Source organism: Schistocerca serialis, chromosome 2, assembly GCF_023864345.2.
Source record: "Schistocerca serialis cubense isolate TAMUIC-IGC-003099 chromosome 2, iqSchSeri2.2, whole genome shotgun sequence".
NCBI lineage: Eukaryota > Metazoa > Arthropoda > Insecta > Orthoptera > Acrididae > Schistocerca > Schistocerca serialis.
This window is the reverse complement of record NC_064639.1, coordinates 143,865,691-143,889,973: the sequence shown is the minus strand read 5'-3', so window position 1 is coordinate 143,889,973 and position 24,283 is coordinate 143,865,691. Positions and strand designations below refer to the sequence as shown.

The 24,283-nt window shown below is 42.7% G+C and overlaps 1 protein-coding gene across 1 annotated transcript in view; it reads right to left on the bottom strand.

The window, feature by feature from the left end:
- The window catches only part of LOC126455798 (coagulation factor IX-like), a 126,764-nt gene extending 112,382 nt beyond the window's left edge, over positions 1–14,382 (bottom strand). The window contains exons 1-3 of the mRNA XM_050091558.1: positions 14,346–14,382; positions 14,165–14,298; positions 4,677–4,768 (exon numbers count right to left, since the gene is read on the bottom strand). Coding sequence (XP_049947515.1) covers positions 4,677–4,768; positions 14,165–14,298; positions 14,346–14,382 — 263 coding nt within the window. The remainder of the gene's footprint in view (positions 1–4,676; positions 4,769–14,164; positions 14,299–14,345) is intronic.
- Positions 14,383–24,283: the final 9,901 nt, after the last annotated feature.

Below are 24,283 nucleotides of genomic sequence, written 5' to 3'. Positions count from 1 at the left end.
AGCTGCTAAATTAACTGCAGAACTGAATGTCGCGGCTGCGAATCCTGTCAGCATGAACTCGACACGAAGGGTGCTCCATAAGTTGGGAAGTGAAGGATGACACGAATTCCAAAACTACAGATGAGTGATGCAAATGCCCGTAACAGGAAAACATGGGGCCGAAGCAACAAAGCCCGGACTATGTAGAAGTGGAAGAAAGTCATTTCATCGCATGAGTCTCGTTGCACACTGTTTCCAACATCTGGATGAGATTACGTTCAACATGGAAGGGGTTTGGTGATAATTTAGGCAGCCATCTCGTGCTAGTCCATGGGCCTCGTGGATATTCTTCTAAGAATTATACAGTCATTTGGCTGATAAGCACAGTTCCATTGTACAAAGTTTGCCCCCAAGTGGAGGTGTTGTATTCCGACGAAGGCCCTGTTAAAACAGCTTGCTTCGTTAAAACCTCATTTTGTGAGCACGATGATGAATTGTCGCATCCCCCCTGGCCAACACAATCGCCAGATCTTTATACCCATCACCATTACCTCAACTTGCTACTGTTATGCAAGAGTAATGGTATAAGGTTCCGCTGAAAACCATACAGGGCCTGTATTTAACCCTTCTAAGACGCCGGAACCTGTTTCGAATGCTGTCGTTTTGCCTAAACTGTACTAGGCCTGGTAGTGTGTTGGGTTTCTGACGTTTCCGTACTTCACCCCGTGTAATCAGAAAGCGGTGTAAAATTGGGAGACTTAATAGTCTCCAAACAACATCAGTACTTCTCTTTGAGTACTTTTTCAGAACGACACTTGTCTACGATGCAGCTTATGGGTACCGACATTACTCTCTCGATACTTGTTAAGCTAGCAGTCAACCAGTCGAACATCATCGTTGGCAAGTGCCCAGACCCAAGCGTCACATACCCTGCTGTTGCGTTTCATTAATATTGCTGCAGTACTTGTGTTGGGTGCTGCATCAACTATACACGAGGGATAGTCAAAACCTATATTACGGCCTCGAAAAAATCTAGCTTTTGCCATAAAACTCACTGTCTTTCAATGCATCACATTTTTCACAACTATGGATGACGAGGTGCAGAACTTTTTCGTAGAATTCAATAATTTGACTGTTGAAACAAGGTTCCATCTAGAAAAATTAGCTGGTTTCGAGTCTGAAAATACCTGCCAAGCGGTATTTTCTTCACTCTAGGAAAAATGAAGAATTCTCTAAGTGCTGTGGCTGGAGAATAAGGTTACGCAAAAAAATTTGGTAACCGAGGAAGCAGCATGTGTGATTTTACATATAAAGAATGACCTGGGGCGTTGTCTTTGAGCAAAAATACACCATTGGAAACTCTGTCACGGCGCTTTGCCTTGACAGCCTCCTGTAGTTTCGGTATTATTGTATATTAGAAGCACATCGTAAAAGGTCCCAAAAACATACGGGAACACGTTTTCTGATTATAACTGTGTCTGCGACTTTCTTAACTGTGGTATTTCCATTCGTTTGTCTTAGGATCATAGTGATAACACGCAGCACTCGTCCACCGTGATTACGCAGTTAAAGAAATCATCTGGATTGGAATGAAACAACTGTGAAACCACAGCTGCTGCCTTGTTCGGTGGGTTTTTAAAAGGTTTTGAAGAACCCAGCGAGGAACGACTGTTGTTATCAAAATGTCGTGAAAGACATTGAAAACTGGTCCATGAGTGTTTTTAACTTTTCAACTATTGACTCGATTGTGATACGCTGGTTTTCAACCACTAACGCTTCCTTTATGCTATTCCCAGTTCTTCAAAAAGAGGTGGTCTGTAACTCGTTCTTCATTCATACATGTTTGTCCACACAGGAAGTGTCTGAGCTGCCTAACTACTTTGTCATATGCACTAATACAGCTTTGTTTCTCTTTGATGTCAGAAAATGGATTAGCGCGCAATGCTATAGTTCATTAACAGGCTGCTCCATTTTGTTCTAGAGGCTTAACATGTTATGGGAAACAATGCTAACAGGTGCCATTAAACAAATAAAGCAGTTAATTATGCAACTTTTGTGTTTCCATTGATAACTGAAAAATTATGTTCAACCCACGTACCTCTTAAATTTTACAGTGAAACTGCGCGTCAAATAGTTACAATAATGCATTATGTTTGTTCATGTATTCTTACACGTTCAATCAATGCTAAACACTACTAGACACAACACTGCACCACTAGGGTGCCCAAATATATGTCCCCAAGATAGCATGTAGCATTAAGCACAGAAGGCAATGCCTGCACAAAAGTATTCTATAAGATGTGATTTTACGGTGATTATACGGTGTTCGTATATCTACAACATCCGTGTACGTGAAAATAAACGATTATTGTAACGCAAATATTGACACAAATTTTGTGTCAATATTTGTATACTTTACCGAATGGTGTAAGCTAAATAACAATTAATTCAATTTAAAAAAAGGCATCGTTTGCTGTTACATCAATTTTCGTTTGTGTTGTCCATTGCTGCAGAAAGTAATATAAGGCAGCAGTATACTATGAAAAACTGAGCGGAGGATGGCAAGATGATGCAGTGTTACACTGTTTCGGCATCAGGAGGTCGATAGTATTTCTTGTGTGAAAGAAATAAGAATAAGAAAACTTAGCCTTCTCATTCCATTCGACATTTACTGGCCAAAATCAAGGACCACATGGTGCACTTCCAGATGCAACCACTTTAGAAAATACACTCCTGGAAATTGAAATAAGAACACCGTGAATTCATTGTCCCAGGAAGGGGAAACTTTATTGACACATTCCTGGGGTCAGATACATCACATGATCACACTGACAGAACCACAGGCACATAGACACAGGCAACAGAGCATGCACAATGTCGGCACTAGTACAGTGTATATCCACCTTTCGCAGCAATGCAGGCTGCTATTCACCCATGGAGACGATCGTAGAGATGCTGGATGTAGTCCTGTGGAACTGCTTGCCATGCCATTTCCACCTGGCGCCTCAGTTGGACCAGCGTTCGTGCTGGACGTGAAGACCGCGTGAGACGACGCTTCATCCAGTCCCAAACATGCTCAATGGGGGACAGATCCGGAGATCTTGCTGGCCAGGGTAGTTGACTTACACCTTCTAGAGAACGTTGGGTGGCACGGGATACATGCGGACGTGCATTGTCCTGTTGGAACAGCAAGTTCCCTTGCCGGTCTAGGAATGGTAGAACGATGGGTTCGATGACGGTTTGGATGTACCGTGCACTATTCAGTGTCCCCTCGACGATCACCAGTGGTGTACGGCCAGTGTAGGAGATCGCTCCCCACACCATGATGCCGGGTGTTGGCCCTGTGTGCCTCGGTCGTATGCAGTCCTGATTGTGGCGCTCACCTGCACGGCGCCAAACACGCATACGACCATCATTGGCACCAAGGCAGAAGCGACTCTCATCGCTGAAGACGACACGTCTCCATTCGTCCCTCCATTCACGCCTGTCGCGACACCACTGGAGGCGGGCTGCACGATGTTGGGGCGTGAGCGGAAGACGGCCTAACGGTGTGCGGGACCGTAGCCCAGCTTCATGGAGACGGTTGCGAATGGTCCTCGCCGATACCCCAGGAGCAACAGTGTCCCTAATTTGCTGGGAAGTGGCAGTGCGGTCCCCTACGGCACTGCGTAGGATCCTACGGTCTTGGCGTGCATCCGTGCGTCGCTGCGGTCCGGTCCCAGGTCGACGGGCACGTGCACCTTCCGCCGACCACTGGCGACAACATCGATGTACTGTGGAGACCTCACGCCCCACGTGTTGAGCAATTCGGCGGTACGTCCACCCGGCCTCCCGCATGCCCACTATACGCCCTCGCTCAAAGTCCGTCAACTGCACATACGGTTCACGTCCACGCTGTCGCGGCACGCTACCACTGTTAAAGACTGCGATGGAGCTCCGTATGCCACGGCAAACTGGCTTGCACTGACGGCGGCGGTGCACAAATGCTGCGCAGCTAGCGCCATTCGACGGCCAACACCGCGGTTCCTGGTGTGTCCGCTGTGCCGTGCGTGTGATCATTGCTTGTACAGCCCTCTCGCAGTGTCCGAAGCAAGTATGGTGGGTCTGACACACCGGTGTCAATGTGTTCTTTTTTCCATTTCCAGGAGTGTACTTCGAAGATGGCTTAGTATAAAACCGATATACAGATTGATTACTTGTGGGGATGAAAGAGGGAAAAATGAGTGTAGCAGGAAATTTCATTGAAGGTTATATAATTTGCTACTTATCGAAGCACCTTATTCTATAAACAGCTCAGTACTGTACGTATTACAAGTTGTAACACAACTGTGTTTACTTCAGTAGCCGCTTTAAAGACCAATGAATATCTACATTTAGGTGTTCCATGATTTCCTTGAATCCGATCATTTTAGTACTGACATGATTTTCATTTAAATCTCCAAGATACATTTCCTAATTTATCTTGTCCAATCGGAGCTTGTGGTCCGTTTACAGTCACTTTACAATCGAAGAGGTATTTTGTATTTCTTTTCAGTATGTAGAGGTTGATAAACGGACCGGATCGGGGTAAGAAATTAAGTAACATTGTATAAAGGCATCTGGGAAAATACTGATGGTTGTTATGTGACCTACGACGAGAATATAGCTGTGTAGATGAGACACAAGAGATCAAGCGAGTAATTACGACAGACACTCACCCATTAAACTGAGGATGTGGAATCTGTTCCGTGACCAGCACCTCTTGTTCCGTGCCTTCATCTGTGCTCATGTCGTAGTCTCCAGCAACCGCCTGGAAACACAAGAACAAAGCACACGTGCTAATGCCCTCTTATCAATTTATTTTATAATTACATTAGACATTAAAAAGTAGGATAGTTTCCAATTGTGATTGATCTTAGATGGTTTGTAAGGAACAGTTTCAAGGAAGCAGTAGAAAAAATGGGCACCAGGAGAGATAGAAGAAAAAGAAACTGTTGACAGGATATTGGAAAAAGAATAAAAGTAATATCTGCTTAAAAGCAATGATTAGTTGACATGTTACGAAGGAACAGCTAAAAACAAAGCAGTCTGCAGCATGATGTTCTCAATATCTAGTAACTATTCAGTACAGCTAATAAAAATTATGAAGCGAATTCCCTCTCCCGATTCCTCCACAAGCCACCCTATAAAGAATTTTCGCGTTCATTTGTATTACTAAGCTCTTCGATCGCCACTAACTATATGTGTGCCGTACATTCGTACAAACTGTGAGACGTTCAGAATAACAGCTTCTACACTGTCCAGTCGCATTAATGATACCACCTGTCAAGAACCTGAGTAATCGCCTTTTACAGAACGGTCCGCTGCAAGACGTGCAGGAAGAGAGTCATTGAGGTTCTCGAAGGTACCGTCATGGATGTGGGGCCACGCCAAATCCAGTGCTGTGGCCAGCTGCATTAGGTTCTGGGTTGAGGACCCATGGTGCGAAGGAACTTGCCCTCCTTCTTGCAGCGGTGTACCGTAGGTCTCTAGAAGAGCGTAGCGTTCCAAAGGATTGGAAACGGGCACAGGTCATCCCCGTTTTCAAGACGGGACGTCGAACAGATGTGCAGAAGTATAGACCTATATCTCTAACGTCGATCAGTTGTAGAATTTTGTAACACGTATTATGTTCGAGTATAATGACTTTTCTGGAGACTAGAAATCTACCCTGTAGGAATTAGCATCGGTTTCGAAAAAGACGATCGTGTGAATCCCAGCTCGCGCTATTCGTCCACGAGACTCAGAGGGCCATATACACGGGTTCCCAGGTAGATGCCGTGTTTCTTGACTTCCGCAAGGCGTTCGATACAGTTCCCCACAGTCGTTTAATGAACAAAGTAAGAGCATATGGACTATCAGACCAATTGTGTGATTGGATTGAAGAGTTCCTAGATAACAGAACGCACCATGTCATTCTCAACGGCGAGATGTCTTCCGAAGTAAGAGTGAATTCAGGTGTGCCGCAGGGGAGTGTCATAGGACCGTTGCTATTCACAATATATATAAATGACCTTGTGGATGACATCGGAAGTTCACTGAGGCTTTTTGCAGATGATGCTGTAGTATATCGAGAGGTTGTAACAATGGAAAATTGTACTGAAATGCAGGAGGATCTGCAGCGAATTGACGCATGGTGCAGGGAATGGCAATTGAATCTCAATGTAGACAAGTGTAAGGTGCTGCGAATACATAGAAAGATAGATCCCTTATTATTTAGCTACAATATAGCAGGTCAGCAACTGGAAGCAGTTAATTCCATAAATTATCTGGGAGTACGCATTAGGAGTGATTTAAAATGGAATGATCATATAAAGTTGATCGTCGGTAAAGCAGATGCCAGACTGAGATTCATTGGAAGAATCCTAAGGAAATGGAATCCGAAAACAATGGAAGTAGGTTACAGTACTCTTGTTCGCCCACTGCTTGAATACTGCTCAGCAGTACCAGATAGGGTTGATAGAAGAGATAGCAAAGATCCAACGGAGAGCAGCGCGCTTCGTTACAGGATCATTTAGTAATCGCGAAAGCGTTACGGAGATGATAGATAAACTCCAGTGGAAGACTCTGCAGGAGAGACGCTCAGTAGCTCGGTACGGGGTTTTGTTAAAGTTTCGAGAACATACCTTCACCGAAGAGTCAAGCAGTATATTGCTCCCTCCTACGTATATCTCGCGAAGAGACCATGAGGATAAAATCAGAGAGATTAGAGCCCACACAGAAGCATACTGACAATCCTTCTTTCCACGAACAATACGAGACTGGAATAGAAGGGAGAACCGATAGAAGTACTCAGGGTACCCTCCGCCACACACCGTCAGGTGGCTTGCGGAGTATGGATATAGATGTAGAACCCTATCGAGGTGGTATCACAGATTCTTGTCTGGACCTTAACCCGTGTACCTATGTGGTCAACGATGTACGAAAAACACATCCTGGTGCTCTTCAAACCACGCACGTACACTGCGAGCTCTGTGGCACGTTTCATTGTTCTGCTCGTAGATGCTACCGTGTCGAGGAAAATGAAACTGCATGGAGGAGTTGACGTGATCCGCAAGAATGGATACGTATTTGTTTTGATCCTTTGTGCGTTCTAGAATGACGAGATCATACTGGGAATGCCCTCCAACCTGGACCCATCCAGCGATTGTTGCACTGTGCTTGCTTTCAGACGTCTCACGCTATACACGTTTGCCAGATGGGGCAAAAAGCGTGACTCATTTGTAAAGACCACCTGTCGGCACTCAGTGGACGTCCAGTTACGGTAGTGACATGCAAATTCCAACCTTCGTAGCCGATTAGCAGCAGTCAGCAAGAGTGCATGACCCAGGCTCCGGCTGCAGAGACAGATAGACAGCAATGTTTGCTGAGCGCTCGTTGAAGAGACACTGTTGGCAGCCCCTTGGTCTGCACGTCTATGCACCTGTACTCGTCCCGCAGCCGTCGTTCTCCCCAGTCACCTGTGGCTTGTGATGAACCACAGCTACCTCGGAGCCGATTTTGGGTAGCACCATTTCGCCATCCTCGGTATACTTTAACCATGGCGGGACGTGGACGGTTTACAAACTTATCCGTTTCGGAAATGCTTCCAGACTTGCCCTGAAAGCCAATGATTATGCCCTTTGGGACGTCAGACAAACCGCTCTGTTTCCGCATTACGAGAACGACTCCACTGTTAATCGGGTACCCCTGACTTCTTTTATATACTCTCGACTGCTAGTGCTGCCATCTGCCGTTTTTGTGTGGTTGCTGCACTTTGACGATGAACATAGGCGGTTATCACATTCATGTCACTGGAACGTGTGTGATGGGTTTCGTATGGCGGCAGCACAAAGTGTTTATTTGATGGTTGTGGCGTTGTGAAGAAAGCGGTCACTGTGTAGCAGTTGTGATGGCGTTGATTCCTCCTATCAACTTCTAGGGAGCCCTAGTATTGTGAACTGGAGAAGTACAGGATATGGCAAATAAAAGTGGCCCGGAAGAGTGGATAAGGTTAGACTCGAATGAAACATATAACCACATCCAGTGACGTGCACACCACGTGTACTCACGCCATGTGATCCACACCAGTTCAGAGCGTATTGCAGATTGTGTCAGTGTGAGTGGAGCATTGCAGAGGGGACGTTGGTACTCCCAGTGGAGCCGTGGGTGTTCGCAGTGGAAAAGTTACGTGACAACGAAGCCGTGTAAACTGTGTGGTCAGTTGTTTGCTGAGAAGTTTAAGTTGTCAAAGCGCCAGAAAAGACTGCCATGCAACGCTTAGTCCAAAAATGGTGTCAGACAGGATTTGATTTGAAGGAGTCAAAAAATGTGCCCTCACGCCGGATAATGTACTAAGTGATGAATGGCGCTCACGTTTAACATTTACCACAGTCATTTTAGTACTTTCCTCTGCTATGTTTTCTTGTACCCTTGAACTCTGTTCTCCGGGCCATTTTTGTCTGTACACAGGACTAATAGTAGGGAGATATTCAAGAAAGTATATTTTACGAGTGTTGTTTCGAAATTAAGAAACGATAGGTCCCGAAATGGAAAATACAACGAAAATCTGATGAACCTTTGGACAGATGCGTTGGGCACTGTGTCTAGTACGCCTGTCGATCGCATCATGTCGCTCTTTTCAGTTCTGACCTCACAGTGAGAACGTAAAGATGGCTAGAAATTAGCATCTCCCGCCACGTATGAGGGTCTGGCGAAAGATTTCGCCTGAAGCTATGCATGCCACATAACATAACTGTCATGTGGTTCGTTCTACGCGACAATTCTCGGCTGCACTCTGCAGGGGCAATGAAGATGCTTCTGCAACTTTTTTGATGGGAAGTGTTTGATCACCCTCAATATGGCCCGTAATTGACTACCCCTGAGGTTCATCTCTGCTCAAATGAACCGCTGGCTATGAATACAATAATTTGACGGAGACAACAAGCTGCAGCCCAGAGTAGAAAATTGTCGAAAAGCACTGGCTTCTATAACGAGGAAATTGAAAAATTCGTACAACGCTACGACAGACGTCAAAGTCTGAGCAGCGACTGTGTAGAGAAGTAGCTGGAAGGTGCATCTAACCGTTGCAAACAAAACAGTTTTGATTTTCACTGAGGTTTCCATTTCGAGACCTATCGTGCCTTACTTTCCGAATATCCCTCGCATCTGTATAGAGAACTATTTGTAGTGAGATATTCAGGAAAGTGAGCAAATCGTCACTGCAGTGAATCTACGCAAAGACTGACAAGAAAACCCTTGGGTGCAGGGTTGCAAGTTTTTAATGATGCTCATTTCAAATGCTGTGTTAACAGTTATGACAGGAAAAATATTAGCTGTTAATGACTCACCACGCGCATTATGAGGGTGTCAGAAAATGAGTGTGCGGGAGAAGCAGAGATCAGCCTTCAATGGGATGTATTTGTATGTATCACACTTCACAAAATGGACTTCGTCGACATTCAAAAAGGGCTCAAAACAAACCATTAACTTGCACCATGAACACCGAATGGAAAATGGCGCGCCACAGTGATCACAAACGTTTGCATCATCAAGATCGAAGGCGAACACCTTGGGAGTTACACACTGTGCACGACGTACAAATGGGTATTCACTCTTAACGAATGCATACAGAATCATATTTGTGTAACGGGATGATGAGGACTGATGGAATGTGATGGCATGCGACTGAATCCGAAACACTCTGTCGTGGATCTTATCGTGGAACTTGCTGTCCTTTAAGGCGTATCTGGGATAGTATCTTTTATGGGCACGGGAAAAACAAACATCCAAAGACTGAATTTGTCCAGTCGTTCCAGGTGGTATAAACTGCAATGTCACACGGTTTTCAGGACGCATAGATTTCTCCAGAGGAGTATGATTTTTATACGCAGACCAGGAAGGAAGGAAAAGCAAGCTATTGACCAAAAGCAGTGCTCACATCATAGCTGTAGTTTTCCCACTCCTGCTTGCTGTCATGCAAATATTCGCTACTATACCTGCAAGATCACGCACATGAGAAAGAGTTGTAGGAGGGTGAGCACCTCTAACTTCTCGCTGCACAATAATAACTTTCCAGGCAATCTACCATCCAGATTAACAGTCGGCCTAAATGTATATGTATACGTTAATGCATTGATGTTAGCTGATCTTGATACAACTGTCTTGGTACCTCTAATTTCCAAGGATCCTTACATACGCACTACCTGTTCAAACCTAGATTCGTTGGAGTTGAAATAAATTCCTTACTAGCGGAGGGATCAGTGTGTTTATCTCATCTACAAGTTTTTGCGACCTCGGATCCAAGAGGTTTCTTGTGAGGTAAATTTCTTCAGTCTTAATTGAATTGTTATTTTGGTGAAATGGGCAGCCACCATGAAGATAATACAATGCTTAACCAAAACATTAGTTCTAATTGCTGAAGAGCGTTTTGGAAACAAGCGAGATTCGGTTTTTTGAGATGGTGATTAATTTATTATTAGGTATACTTTTTTACTTTTGACACAATCACTTTTTTATGACAGTCATAAGCGATTTCTGACTACAATGGACATCTTCTGGTGCTGTGGGCGGAATTTAGTGTATTAGTGTTCAGTTGAGAACTCAGGGGCACTTGTTGGCCAGATGCCACCCATAGCATCTGAAGATGCCATTGTACACCGATACAGGCTTACCAATGTGTTGGTCGGCAATTTGAACGCAACACAGGAGCGATTCTGCATGGCATGGTTTCGACAAGTCCTTGGTAGGTTTGCAGAGCCACGTGGCAGCAGATGTCTATGCATAGGTAACGTATTTCCCGTCAATTACGTGCCGGTGGTTTGTGGTCACGAAGATGAAACCCGATTGCGTCCCTGTGTGTTACATTGGGCCCGTATCAGGTGAATTTGGTGCCCAAGACATCAAAGTGAAGTTACTACCATTCTCCTCAATCCAGTGTAGCACTAATCTGACCTTGTAACACGGATAGTTATGCTGATTGCAGTCACCATCGCCGTCATAGGAGACGGGAAGTATGGAGGGATGCAGGGGAACTGCACGTAGTCGACAGCTGTGATAGTGCCTTCGACTGCTACTACACGTCACGTGGAAGCCCAGATGAATGTTCTCCATTGCATAGTACTGGCCTCAACAGCTCGGTGTCCGTAATGCAATGCATGTATGCAGCAGCATTTCTCATGTGTGACACTGTGGTTTAAAGAGAACTGTGATTCATCCGACCAGGTGAAACGTTACCGTTAACCCGTTGTCCAGTTTCGATGATCACTTGCCCAATGCAATCATAACTGGCGATGTTATTGGGTCACCATGGGAGGGCGTAGGTATTTTCTACTGCAAAGCCCGATGTTCGTGTGCGCATGCGGTGTGCTACGAAAGAATTTTACCTGCACCAGCATTCTCTGCCCTCCGATCTGCTACGGATCGCAGCATGTCCTGTATTACAGAAGAGAATTTGTACGAAGATGACAAGAGTTCCTCGGGGAAAATGATCTACACGTCTGTGATATTCGTTCAATAGTAGATGACGATACAGATGTGTTATATGAACCGTTTGATACCATTGATGTTCTAACGATCTTTCTTGATAACTGCGAAATTTATTTTCATTATTAGTATTTTCGGGACTACACTGTCTGAAAAAAAATCGCAACACCAAATAATAATTTAGAATAATGAAATTACGAGAATACGTTTGTCTAGGTAATACGTAGAGCGTTTTGGGTTACAACAGAGGTATGTGGCCGAGCGTTAAGCTGTTCTAAAATACATCTCGAATGCTGTTCAAGAATGGCAGTACAACAGACGGAATCACCACACTGACGTACAAATTTGCAGTCAGGGTGCGTGGGATGAACAAGAGGGTGCTCCTGCTGTCATACAAAATCACACCCCAGACCATAATTCCATCCACAGTTTCAGTGTGTGCGGGCACGAAGACTGACTGGTCCTAGGCCCTCAACAGGCCTGCTTCTAACCAAGCACGGACGTCACTGGCACCTAGGAAGAACCATCTTTCATCAGAAATCGCAAAAGACTTCTACCATGGCCTCCAATTAGCTCTCGCTACACACCTTTGAAGTCGCAAATGGCGGTAGTTTCGGGTCAGTTGAATGCATGCTGTACGGCGTCTGGCTCGGAGCTATCCTTGAAGTAACAGATTTGTAACCGTTCGTTGTGATACTGTAGTGCCAACTGCTGCTGCACATGCATTATAATGGGTCGGAGCCCTACGCGGAGCACGATGGTCTTCCCTCTCGATTTTGTCGCGCGGCCATCTGGAGCCCGGTCATCTGGAGACCATACACTGTCGTGACCACCAGTGCCAGCAATCACATACAGTGGCTACATATCGGACAGGGTTTTCTGCAGTATCGCAGAAGGAGCATCCAGCTTCTCGTAGTCCTACTACAGGACCTAGTTCGAACTCACTGCGATGTTGATAATGGCGTCTTTGTCGCCTTAAATGCATTCTTGACAAGTATCATCTTGCCACGTTTAATCTTAGAGATACGCTCATGATCGTTACAGCGTGTATTTAAAGCAAACCCGATTTTCACCCGCATAGTGGCACTAATAATGCCACTCTTATACGACTGTCATGAAGTTGAATAGAGAGCATCTCTCAGATGTAGAAACACGGCTACCAACTTCCGTTTATGTCGCATAACATCTTCTTGGTGTTGCGATTTACTTTCCGTCAGTGTAATATGAAATTAAATCAATCGAAATTTCATTTATTATAATGTATTTCATTCCATTATATGTTGAAATTCCATTCGTTTATATTTTCACTCTATCTCTGGAAACGTGAATCATCATATGAAATCAGATTTGTTACGTTTCCCAGTTATCGGCGGAAAAAGCTTATTTTTGACAAAACACAAAGTATTAAAAATGTGTTATAGAAATCGTATTTATGATTAAGATATCTGTTATTATTTACAAGCCATATTTGTATGTCTAAAGTATTTTCTATATAAACGTTATCGCAATCTGCCTGCACTGACAACTATAAAATTCTTCGTACTTTCGAAATATAACCTGTTTCTTGCGGTGTAAATTATAAAAAATCAGTTGGTAGAGAGTCTGAGTGAAGCATTAGTGAGGAACGGACACGGGGACTCAAGTCACTAACTTGTCTGCACTGTAACTCTCAAACATTATTAATTGAAAATTCGACGGTATTACAAACTGTTTCACTCAAGAATTGTATCGATTTCGATCAGTATGAAATAAATGAAGAGTGGATTTTAAAAGGTGTATCGTTTAAGAATATTACTAATTTATCCAGTCACACTACTTGGAAAGGGTACAAAACGTCATTATTGACATTATTGCTTAGTGAATGCATTACAACGCATCACCGCCATCAGGAAAGATATTTTGTTCATAAACGTGTCAACTACAACAACATTTTCATGGCGAGTATAATTTTGTAACATTTTTTACTGCAACAAACAACATATGTGCTGCCTACCTACAATCTGTTTTTCAAATTGAATTGCGCACATGAGTACCCCCGTTACTACAAACAGAACAGTCATAAAAACTAAATTTTAGTCCAGTTCATTATCTTGTTATTTTATGTACTGTGGTAACTAGTTTTATTTGAACGGACAGATAAAGACATTTATGAAAAGGAAAACCAACAGATGGAAGTGAATGTGTATAAATGTCTAACTCGACCCTTTTTCCTGGCAGTGTTCGAGAACTGAGACAACATAAGCCGAAACTCAACAATGGGAACTTTGATGTTTTATTAGCAGTTTCGTTTCGAGGAAGGCTCACTCCAACTATATGTGCAACTCGAACTGCATTAGTTTCGAAACAGCACTTTTATAAGGGCGTGGTATATTTGAATAAGGAAAATTACTCATCCTAGTTGTAACTGGATGAAGCTATGAAGGAGTGCGTGGAACAGATAAATATTTTAATATCAGTTGAAGTAATTTCCATTTTATATGCAGGTATCTATCCCCCCACTTTATCGTGACTGTTACCGTCTACAGGAAACGAAACCTCTCGTGAATCTTGTGTATTGGGTAGTGAGAGGACAGCTACTCTTTAACCGTATACCTGTGGTGCACACCCTGTCACCATGTGTAACTACAAGCCATAGACGTACGAGGAGAAAGCACAACTCCTGATTAACGCAGGGTTCCGCAACTTACTTGATGTATGTACTTACGTAGTAGTAGCCCGATGAAAACACGCAGTGGGCGGCTGACAGGATGGCCGTTGTGGTGATGATGGACCCACCACAGTTGTGGAAGCGAACACCGTCCCGCACCAGCTGCAGGGAAGCGATGTACGGAAACTGGCCTATGACAAAAGAGCAACAGCGTCCATGGACCGTCACCTTTTCTTACCTTCACTGTTATCTGCCACTCCTGTGTTCCACTTCATAAGCGGCAAAGGATTGCCATCAAAAAATGATCTCCTCTTCGAATCCTGATTATAATACACTCATGCTCAAAAATTAAGGATAATGCTGATACATGGTGAAACAACGCTCTAGTGAGCGGTTTGCGGGTTTAAATTGCGTCGGCGTATGACCATGCGACGCATCTGACCTGCGGTCGTCGCACGGTGGCGCTGGCAGCAGTCAACGTACGCAGAGGTGTGTTGGTGCATGTCAGAGTACGCCGGAGCGAGTAAGTGTGCAGACGTTTTCAGACATGCTAGTGGTGACAATGTGTTGAAAATGGCTCAAAAAACACATATTGATTACGTTATGATGGGTAGAACGCTAGGGCGACTGGAGGCTGGTCAAATACAGCAGGTCGTAGCACGGGCCCTCCGTGTGCCACTTAATGTGATCTTAAGATTATGACAACGATTCCAGCAGACAGGAAACGTGTGCAGCCGCTACAGTACGGCACGTCCACAGTGTACAACACCACATGAAGACCGATATCTCACCATCAGTGCCCGCAGACGGCCACGGAGTACTGCAGGAAGCCCTGCTCGGGACCTTACCGCAGCCACTGGAACAGTTTTCTCCAGACACACAGTCTACAGACGACTGAACAGACATGATTTATACACTAGGAGACCTGCAAGATGCCTGTGTACGTATGCATGGTGATCATATCCCATATTGATATCGGGGTACATGCGCAGGGAACAGTGGGCTTTTGTAGCACATGTGCTTCGGGACGGTTTTCTCAACTTATCACCAATACCGTGGACTTACAGATCTGTCTCGTGTTTGTTCCCTATGTGCCTATGCTATTAGCGCCAGTTTTGTGTAGTGCCAAATTGTGTGGCACCACATTCTGCTATTATCCTTAATTTATGAGCATAAGTGTAGTTTGTTATCATAGTGGAAATATGCCCGATATTTTTTTAGCTAAAGAATGATTTCTTTATCAATGAGAAACTTGCAATGATCAAAATATGCTCCAAATTAGAAGACAATTATCCAACTAAGACGATAAACACATAAACGTCCTTCACAGGAAGTCGTCGACTTAGACTCTACAGTATTGTAGTGAGAACCATATTGTGAATCTCAGAATCTATACACATGGTCCATACTGAGAGACACGAAAATCTGCAACTGATAATAAAAATATTTTTACCAAGGAAGTAGTTACAGCGTTAGCGAGAATAGGGAACAGTGCTGTTTAATGAAGAGCATCACAACAGCGATACGATGAAAGAGATTAGTGTTATACAGCCGCTTATTGAAATTCTCCCTCCAAGAATATACTCCTCTATCTCTAGAGGGAAAATAACAAATACTAAGATGATAAAAATAAGAAAGATAAAATACACTAAAACAATCTCAGTTATATATGAGATAAATGGTGTTATTAGTACAACTTGAGATATTTTTATACGTCGTACAGCAATATTAACAAGCATCAGAGTGTTGGTTGTTTTCTCTACGTTGGGCAGTCTTCCCACTAACACGTTACAAATCTTAGGACCTGAAGTTTTCTGCATGGTTGTCGACTGCATCACTACACAAGTGGACTACACTTGTCGGTATAGACTTACTGTTTTGCGTCCACACATCCACACTTCACATATAACCTGCTGTCCAGGGGAAAACAAGCATTATGTACTTGGAGACACTAACAAATCCAGAAACATACGACTTGCAATAGCTATAATTATTGGTCTGCAAATAACATCAGTATTGATATAATGGTGTTCAGTACTTTGCGCTCAGTCAGCAGTAGAAATGTCTGCACGTATACACGTCAAACCCTCTGTATGAACGGAAATTTTAAAAGATTACCTAACCCGTCACAGTTATTAATGGTTCAAATGGCTCTGAGCACTATGGGACTCAACTTCTGAGGTCATTAGTCCCCTAGAACTTACAACTAGTTAAACCTAACTAACCTAAGGACATCACTCACATCCATGCCCGAGGCAGGATTCGAACCTGCGACTGTAGCGGTCTCGCGGTTCCAGACTGGAGCGCCTAGAACCGCTTGGCCACTTCGGCCGGCACAGTTATTAATACCTGAGACTATGCCGTGCAGTAGAAGTGAAACGGGAAGGAGGAAAGGGAAGTTATTCGTACCGCTATTGAGACGCTGTACCAGAATAGAACGACTGTTCACCAGATGTTACAAGCCACTTTGTGAGTTGAATGACTGAACTATAGTGATGATCTAAGTCTTCATAAAGCAATGGACGGTGACAAAAAATGAAAAGTCTCATAACTGACACTACAGGATTTAAATGAATTTAGGAAACTCTGTTTCAGATAAATAATCTATACCCGCAGTTGCAACACTCTAGGAAAGCACAAAATGGATTTCTCTCTTTCGTACAGGACAAATACTGCTACTATATTCTGTGATTATCCGGTCACCGATAAAGTACTTACAGTGACATGTAGCAGTGTTCATTTCATAAAATAAAAACCTGTCACTTCATTGAGCATTCAGACCACACTTCTACAGAGTGTAACATTGTTCAAGTGGATCTCAGTAATGTAAAATGGTTAATTTCTGTAACCATTAGTCAGCTGCTATCACTATGCTGCTTATCTGGGATACAAATTAGTTAAGTTGTAGGGTAACTTCGCGTTTTGCAAGCTATCAGCGGCCTGAGTCTGGTAACACGTAAGGTAGTCGCTAGGGACTGGTCGAGCGGCCCAGCACATAAAGACAAGTCGGATGACATTCCTGCAATGCTAGAGGTGGAGCGACGGTGGTTTAGTCTGCCAGAAAAGGGGTGCTTTAAACGATGGCTGATTTCGCGATATGGTGAGCAATGGCTACTGTAGGTTACTATGAAATTACGCAAAAAATCACCGAAATATCACATCAAATGCGCGAGTCGGTTATGGTGATCACGACACTGAGGAGCGTGTATTGCCATTTTATGAATAATTGTGCCTTATCAATTGCGGAAGTTGCGTCATCACAGTAGATGAACGATAGTACTTAAACCTTTTAGTAGCGGAAATCCGATGAGTAATATTTATAGTATGGGTCTTAGACGATAGCTGAGGCCACATAGTGCTATTTACTGTACATAGTTGTACAACGATCTGGTGATTGCAAAATAAGCACTTGCGTCAGAACTATGAGTCCTACAAACATTCATATATAATTAACGTAGTATGTTGTACCATGAACCATTCCCAATTTATCAGTAAAGATTTTGAATTGTTTTGTTGATTAATTAACTAAATGTTCACTTGGCTTGTAATAAAGAAGTAAGTCACATAAATTCAGCACTACTTACGTAAATTCTAACAACATCATTCAAAAGAGCTCAAAGAGAAACTTTGATTGAGCAGGCCTAATTTTGTTATTAACTGTTTATTTGTGGTCTTTTCCTAGTTGTAAAAGTTGAAGATGTGTGTGCACAGTTTAAATTTAAACTATTTGTTTAGGTCTTTGATGAGGTGGGGCTGTACAGCTATCAAATAATTGTGAAACTTCATTGTGGATTAACATTAGCTGTTTACTTTTATGCCCAATGATACCGTTACGCTTAACAGACCATTATCAAGCCGAAACCTACCGAACAGACTAAACCTTTAAAGTGCACAGCTCACAATATGCTGACAAAATAACAAGTTTGGCGTTAAATAGCTTAGAAATTACTTACAAAGCCTAACAAGCTTGTCAGTACCACATTTCAAGTGAGCAACTTCCAAGTAGGTAGAAAAACAGCTTATGTTGCAATAAACCATCTCCAAAAGACACAGGTATGTAGGAGACGCACACAAGACGCTCATACATTTCAGACTGAATAAAATTCTGATGGAGTCGCAGTAAGAAAAAGGAAAAGACCAAAGGCAAATTGCTATGAATCTTGGATAAAGATGGTAAGAGAGTGTCTGTAAATGGAACATCGATAATGTATACATATCACAGACGCAAGTGAAATCTTTGGATTATTTTGGAGTGCATCGATTTAACGACGATATAAACATTAAAATGGCTTAACGAAAAATGTACATAACAAATGATATCAGCAAAGCATAGTAAAAAAAATACATTCAGTGAAGTGACATCTGTGCTAAAGGAAAGTTTCACGAAACATTCAATGCCAGATTAATAAAAAGTAAGTAAGAAAAATTGAATTAACCTTCATTAAGGTTATGTATAATAAATAAGTGAATTTGAGGGATCCAGTGTTTTTTAATCATATCAATCAAATGCACATGTAAACAATAAGGTCTCAAACAGTGTAATCATAACAATCGTACATATGACGAAAGGATTTTCTATCACATCGATCTTCCCATAATGTAAGTAATCGCGTAGCTATCGGAAAACGTGTTACGTTAACATTGTCAGAATAGGCAACTTATGAAGAGATGCCGTACATAAGCAGATGTTAAAAAAATGTACAATAAAACATCATATAATAACCTATGAAGTTCTGTCACATAAATAAAACGTGAATATCAGGGGGACAGAGATTGTATGTAAACGTTACAATATAAATTAGGAATATATTTTATGCAAACAACGATGAGCTTACCAAGGAATATGAAATGTTTTAAAACATAAGGGTGTGTGTGCTGCAGGGGAGTGGGCGAAAGACGAGGTGGAGGAAGTGTAATGGAGAAGAAGACGCATATAATTAACGTATCTACATCTACATTTATACTCCGCAAGCCAACCAACGGTGTGTGGCGGAGGGCACTTTACGTGCCTCTGTTATTACCTCCCTTTTCTGTTCCAGCCGCTTATGGTTCGCGGGAAAGCCTCCGTGCGCGCTCGAATCTCTCTAATTTTACATTCGTAATCTCCTCGGGAGGTATAAGTAGGGGGAAGCAATATATTCGATACCTCATCCAGAAACGCACCCTCTCGAAACCTGGACAGCAAGCTACGCCGCGATGCAGAGCACCACTCTTGCAGAGTCTGCCACCTGAGTTTGCCAAACATCTAAAGCTATCACGCTTACCAAATAACCCTGTGACGAAACGCGCCGCTCTTCTTTGGAAGCACCTAATAATTTGTTATCATATAAGATCATTAATTGCTCATTCTTGATCTACAGTGAGGGCAGTGGGTCAAGAAAGCAATAATACAATAAATAACAACAGGTTGCAAACATACTGCAGCGTTAAGCCAAACAATTACTTTTTTTAAAGAGTTGTAGAAGCAATAACAGACAGTAAGGGTACAATCAACTTTGACATTGAACATACTTACTTAGCTAACTGGTTAAGAGAAAGGAGGGAAACATGATAGTGTACTACAATACGCTGCGCTTATAATAAGATTTGTTAACATGCAGTACTAAATCCATAATTATAAAAGTATGTCATCACAGTTGCAACAAATGTAAATGTAAAGAAATGATTATTTTAGAAAAAGAAGCAGATATCGTATATATAGAGTGCTGTCTTATAATGTGTACTTTTATACACCTGCCAAATACTGCATAACTAATTATTCCAGGAGCACCTCTGAAATTGACTATAACATTTATGTACTAAAAAGATGATTGTCAGCTCATTACATTGACCAGAAATTATTAGAAGTGGACTGGGTTGTCTATAGGAAGGTAGGGATCGGAGGAAAAGAGGGACTTGGCTTACTATCAGATCAATATGCTTATATAAATTATGCTAGCCCACAGTAAATGCAGCTAAGTTCAAAAGCAAACCTGTAACGGATAAAAAATGGGGGAGACGCCGAGGCTATGATGGGTGACAGGGACACAGAACAAACTGATAAGATAGGAAGGAGAAACGGGTACAAATCGTGGAAGCATTAAGAAAGGTATAGGAAGGAACGTACCAAAAATCACTATATCATAACAAAATCGTTTTACGCATAACAAGTACTGGCTCGTTTATGTGGTGAGTATGCTCCTTAGACCTGGTATTTAACTTCCATGTAGTTTGTCCTACACAGAATTTGTTACGATGCTAAAAATTAATTCTAGCGCTTCCTCAAACCCAACCGTAATAATTCTTTTTACAAACAGTATTAAAATTAAGTTGTTAAAAATACATCAAATAAAAGTATTTCATGAAAATCAAATATTAAAAGAAAGACGACCAGGAGTCTCTTATATACAGTAGTGTTTACCAAAAATGTATTTACTTCATGCTAACTATTTCATAAATGTATCTGAAATCATATGAAACATTTAAGGATTACCATGAAGACAGTCAATCAATAGTTTTAACAGGAATTTAAAAAAAAATTGGCGGAAGTGTACAATTGAAAGACGAGGGGGGCAATGGAGGGCGGTAGTATGTTATCAGAAGGTTGTTATTTCTTCAATGAAATGTTCGCAAAAAATTTCCATTAACTCCTTACATTTCAATTCTTCTTGCTCTTTCAAAATTTGGTACCAGTGCTGTTTTGAACCGAAATAGATTGCAATACTTTCCAAAATGTTCATTAGGTCGCCCTTTTCAATTTTATGTAGTAAATTCACGCTGTAAGAAATGTTGCCTACAAGAGTCTGTGAATGTGTTACATGTATAGCAAGGGCTGATTGTTGTCTTACTGTCTGTTATGGTTGATGATTGCTACAACTGTTTATATACATGGTGGTTCGTTGATCGTGAGCGGACCAAATATCTGACGAAATAAGCGTCAAACGAAAAAAACTACAAAGAACGAAACTTGTTTAGCTTGGAGGGGGAAACCAGATGGCTCTATGGTTGGCCCACTAGATGGAGCTGCCATAGGACAAACGGATATCAACTGCGTTATTTTTAAATAGGAACTCCCATTTTTTATTACATATTCGTGTGGTGTATAAAGAAATATGAATGTTTTAGTTGGACCACTTTTTTCACTTTGTGATAGATGGCGCTGTAATAGTCACAAACATATGGCTCACAATTTTAGACGAACAATTGGTAACAGGTAAGGTTTTTAAATTAAAATACAGAACGTAGGTACGTTTGAACATTATATTTCCGTTGTTCCAATGTGATACATGTACCTTTGTGAACTTATCATTTCTGAGAACGCATGATGTTACAGCGTGATTACCTGTAAATACCACATTAATGCAACAAATGCTCAAAATGACGTCCGTCAATCTCAATGCATTTGGCAATGCGTGTAACGACATTCCTCTCAACAGCGAGTAGTTTGCCTTCCGTAATGTTCGCACATGCATTGACAATGCGCTGACGCATGTTGTCAGGCGTTGTCGGTGGATCACGATAGCAAATATCTATCAACTTTCCCCATAGAAAGAAATCCGCGGACGTCAGATCCGGTGAACGTGCGGGCCATGGTATGGTGCTTCGACAACCCATCCACCCGTCATGAAATATGCTATTCAATACCGCTTCAACCGCACGCGAGCTGTGTGCCGGACATCCATCATGTTGGAAGTACATCGCCATTCTGTCATGCAGTGAAACATCTTGTAATAACATCGGTAGAACATTACGTAGGAAATCAGCATATATTGCACCATTTAGATTGCCATCGATAAAATGGGGGCCAGTTAACCTTCCTCCCATAATGCCGCACCATACATTAACCGCCAAGGTCGCTGATGTTCCACTTGTCGAAGCCATCGTGGATTTTCAGTTGCCCAATAGTGTATATTATGCCGGTTTACGCTGCCGCTGTTGGTGAATGACGCTTCGTCGCTAAATAGCACACGTGAAAAAAAAAAATTATCTGTCATCGTCCGGTAATTTCTCTTGTGCCCAATGGCAGAACCGTACACGACGTTCAAAGTCGTCGCCACGCCGTCTTGTAGTGTAGAATTATATAGTGGAGCTCACCCTTAGTGGCGTCATGTCCTCCGAAGATGCGTCCCTTAGCGACTGCCCAGCCGCGGGTTGGTCCTGTGTGCGGTAAACGCCGTATGGGTAGCGTCGCTCCTGTGGGCAGAATAACAAACGTGTGACACCGTGCTCAGTCCTGCTGATATGAGAAACTGACTACAACCGCTGTCCTGTCTACTCACCCAGTACGCACGTCCCCAGAACCAAAGTTAGGAGTGTTTGTCGCAGCATTCTGAAAGCCTTCAACCCTGATACGGATCGACGCAGTGCTTTTTATATGTATATTCCCTCCTGCTCACCAGACACGCACGTAACCAGATAGTGGAAATGGTTATCTCTCCTTTTTTAATACTCAGCAGACGCAGTTCATGGTTGACGTCAGTTGTCATTAACGATCCCTTCTCACAGCCATTGACGAAAGAATAATATCCTATCAGCATTACTTTCGGGAGGTTACGACATACTCAGGTGTTTGTTTTGAGACACTATCACTCAGCCTGAAAAAACGTTTGACATTACTGCATGAAATGAAGGAGCCGCCCGTTGTGGCCGAGCGGTTGTAGGTGCTTTAGTCCGGAGCCGCGCTGCTGCTACTGCCGCAGGTTCGAATCCTGCCTCAGGCATTGATGTGTGTGCTGTCCTTAGGTTAGCTAGGTTCAAGTAGTTCTAAGTCTAGGGGACTGATGATCTCAGATGTTAAGTCCCATAGCGCTCAGAGCCATTTTTGAAATGATAGAGAATTACACTTGATTGACAACTGGGAGTAGATTTAAGGAATTTCGCTGAATGTTTATGGTATTTGCGACAGGAGTAAGGTGACGGCATTGAAACTTGACATGGAATTGTTAACATTCTAAGGAGGAAAATACGAGTGATTTACACTTGACCTAAACAAAGAGGAAAACAAAAAAACTTAGCAACTACTGTACATAAACGAAATCTCTTCGTGTTCGAGGGTTTGAAACACTTTCTGACAAAAGATCTCTCTTCTAAACAAGTTCCTTGATAGGAAAAAGAGTGCTGCTTCGCACTCTGAGACAGATGCGTTGTTTTATAGACATTCGAATGCAGATCATCTCCAGAGAAAGTTTCCACGTTTTGGATCGCGAGTCCAAATGCTTTCGTATTGTTAAGGGGAGACATAAACCATTCTTCTTTTACATAGTGTTTATCCCGTCTAGTACGGGGCCCGCCTGATGAGCATTTGACAAATTTTATTTTGTTGCTTTAACTCATGTACCCGTGGTCCAGGGGTAGCGTCTTTGATTCATAAAGAAAATGTCTTCGGTCGCGGGTTCTATCCCCGCCACTGCCTAAATTTTGATAAATAATCAGCATTGGCGGCCGAAAACTTCCAGCATAAGAAGTCAGCCTCATTCTGCCAACGGCCTTGTCAAAGAGGGCGGAGGAGCAGATAGAGGTTCAGGGCACTCTCTTGTCCTAGGGGTGGGAAATTGCCCCCAAAGGCGGAAGAATCAGCAATGATTCAACGACATGAGGATGCAGTAGGCAATGGAAACCACTGCATTAAAGACACGTAACGTGTATCCACAGGACATGTGGCCTGTAATTGAAGAAGTGTCATGATGATCTCTCCATTGGCAAAAGATCCCGGAATAGTCCCCCTTTCGGATCTCCGGGAGGGGACTGCCAAGGGGGAGGTTACCATGAGAAAAAGATTGAATAATCTACGAAAGTATAACGTTCTACGAGTCGGGGCGTGGAATGTCAGAAGCTTGAACGTGGTAGGGAAACTAGAAAATCTGAAAAGGGAAATGCATACGCTCAATCTAGATATGGTAGGGGTCAGTGAAGTGAAGTGGAAGGAAGACAAGGATTTCTGGTCAGATGAGTATCGGGTAATAACAACAGCAGCAGAAAATGGTATAACAGGTGTAGGATTCGTTATAAATAGGAAGGTAGGGCAGAGGGTGTGTTACTGTGAACAGTTCAGTGACCGGATTGTTCTAATCAGAATCGACAACAGACCAACACCGACAACGATAGTTCAGGTATACATGCCGACGTCGCAAGCTGAAGATGAACAGATAGAGAAAGTGTATGAGGATATTGAAAGGGTAATGCAGTATGTAAAGGGGG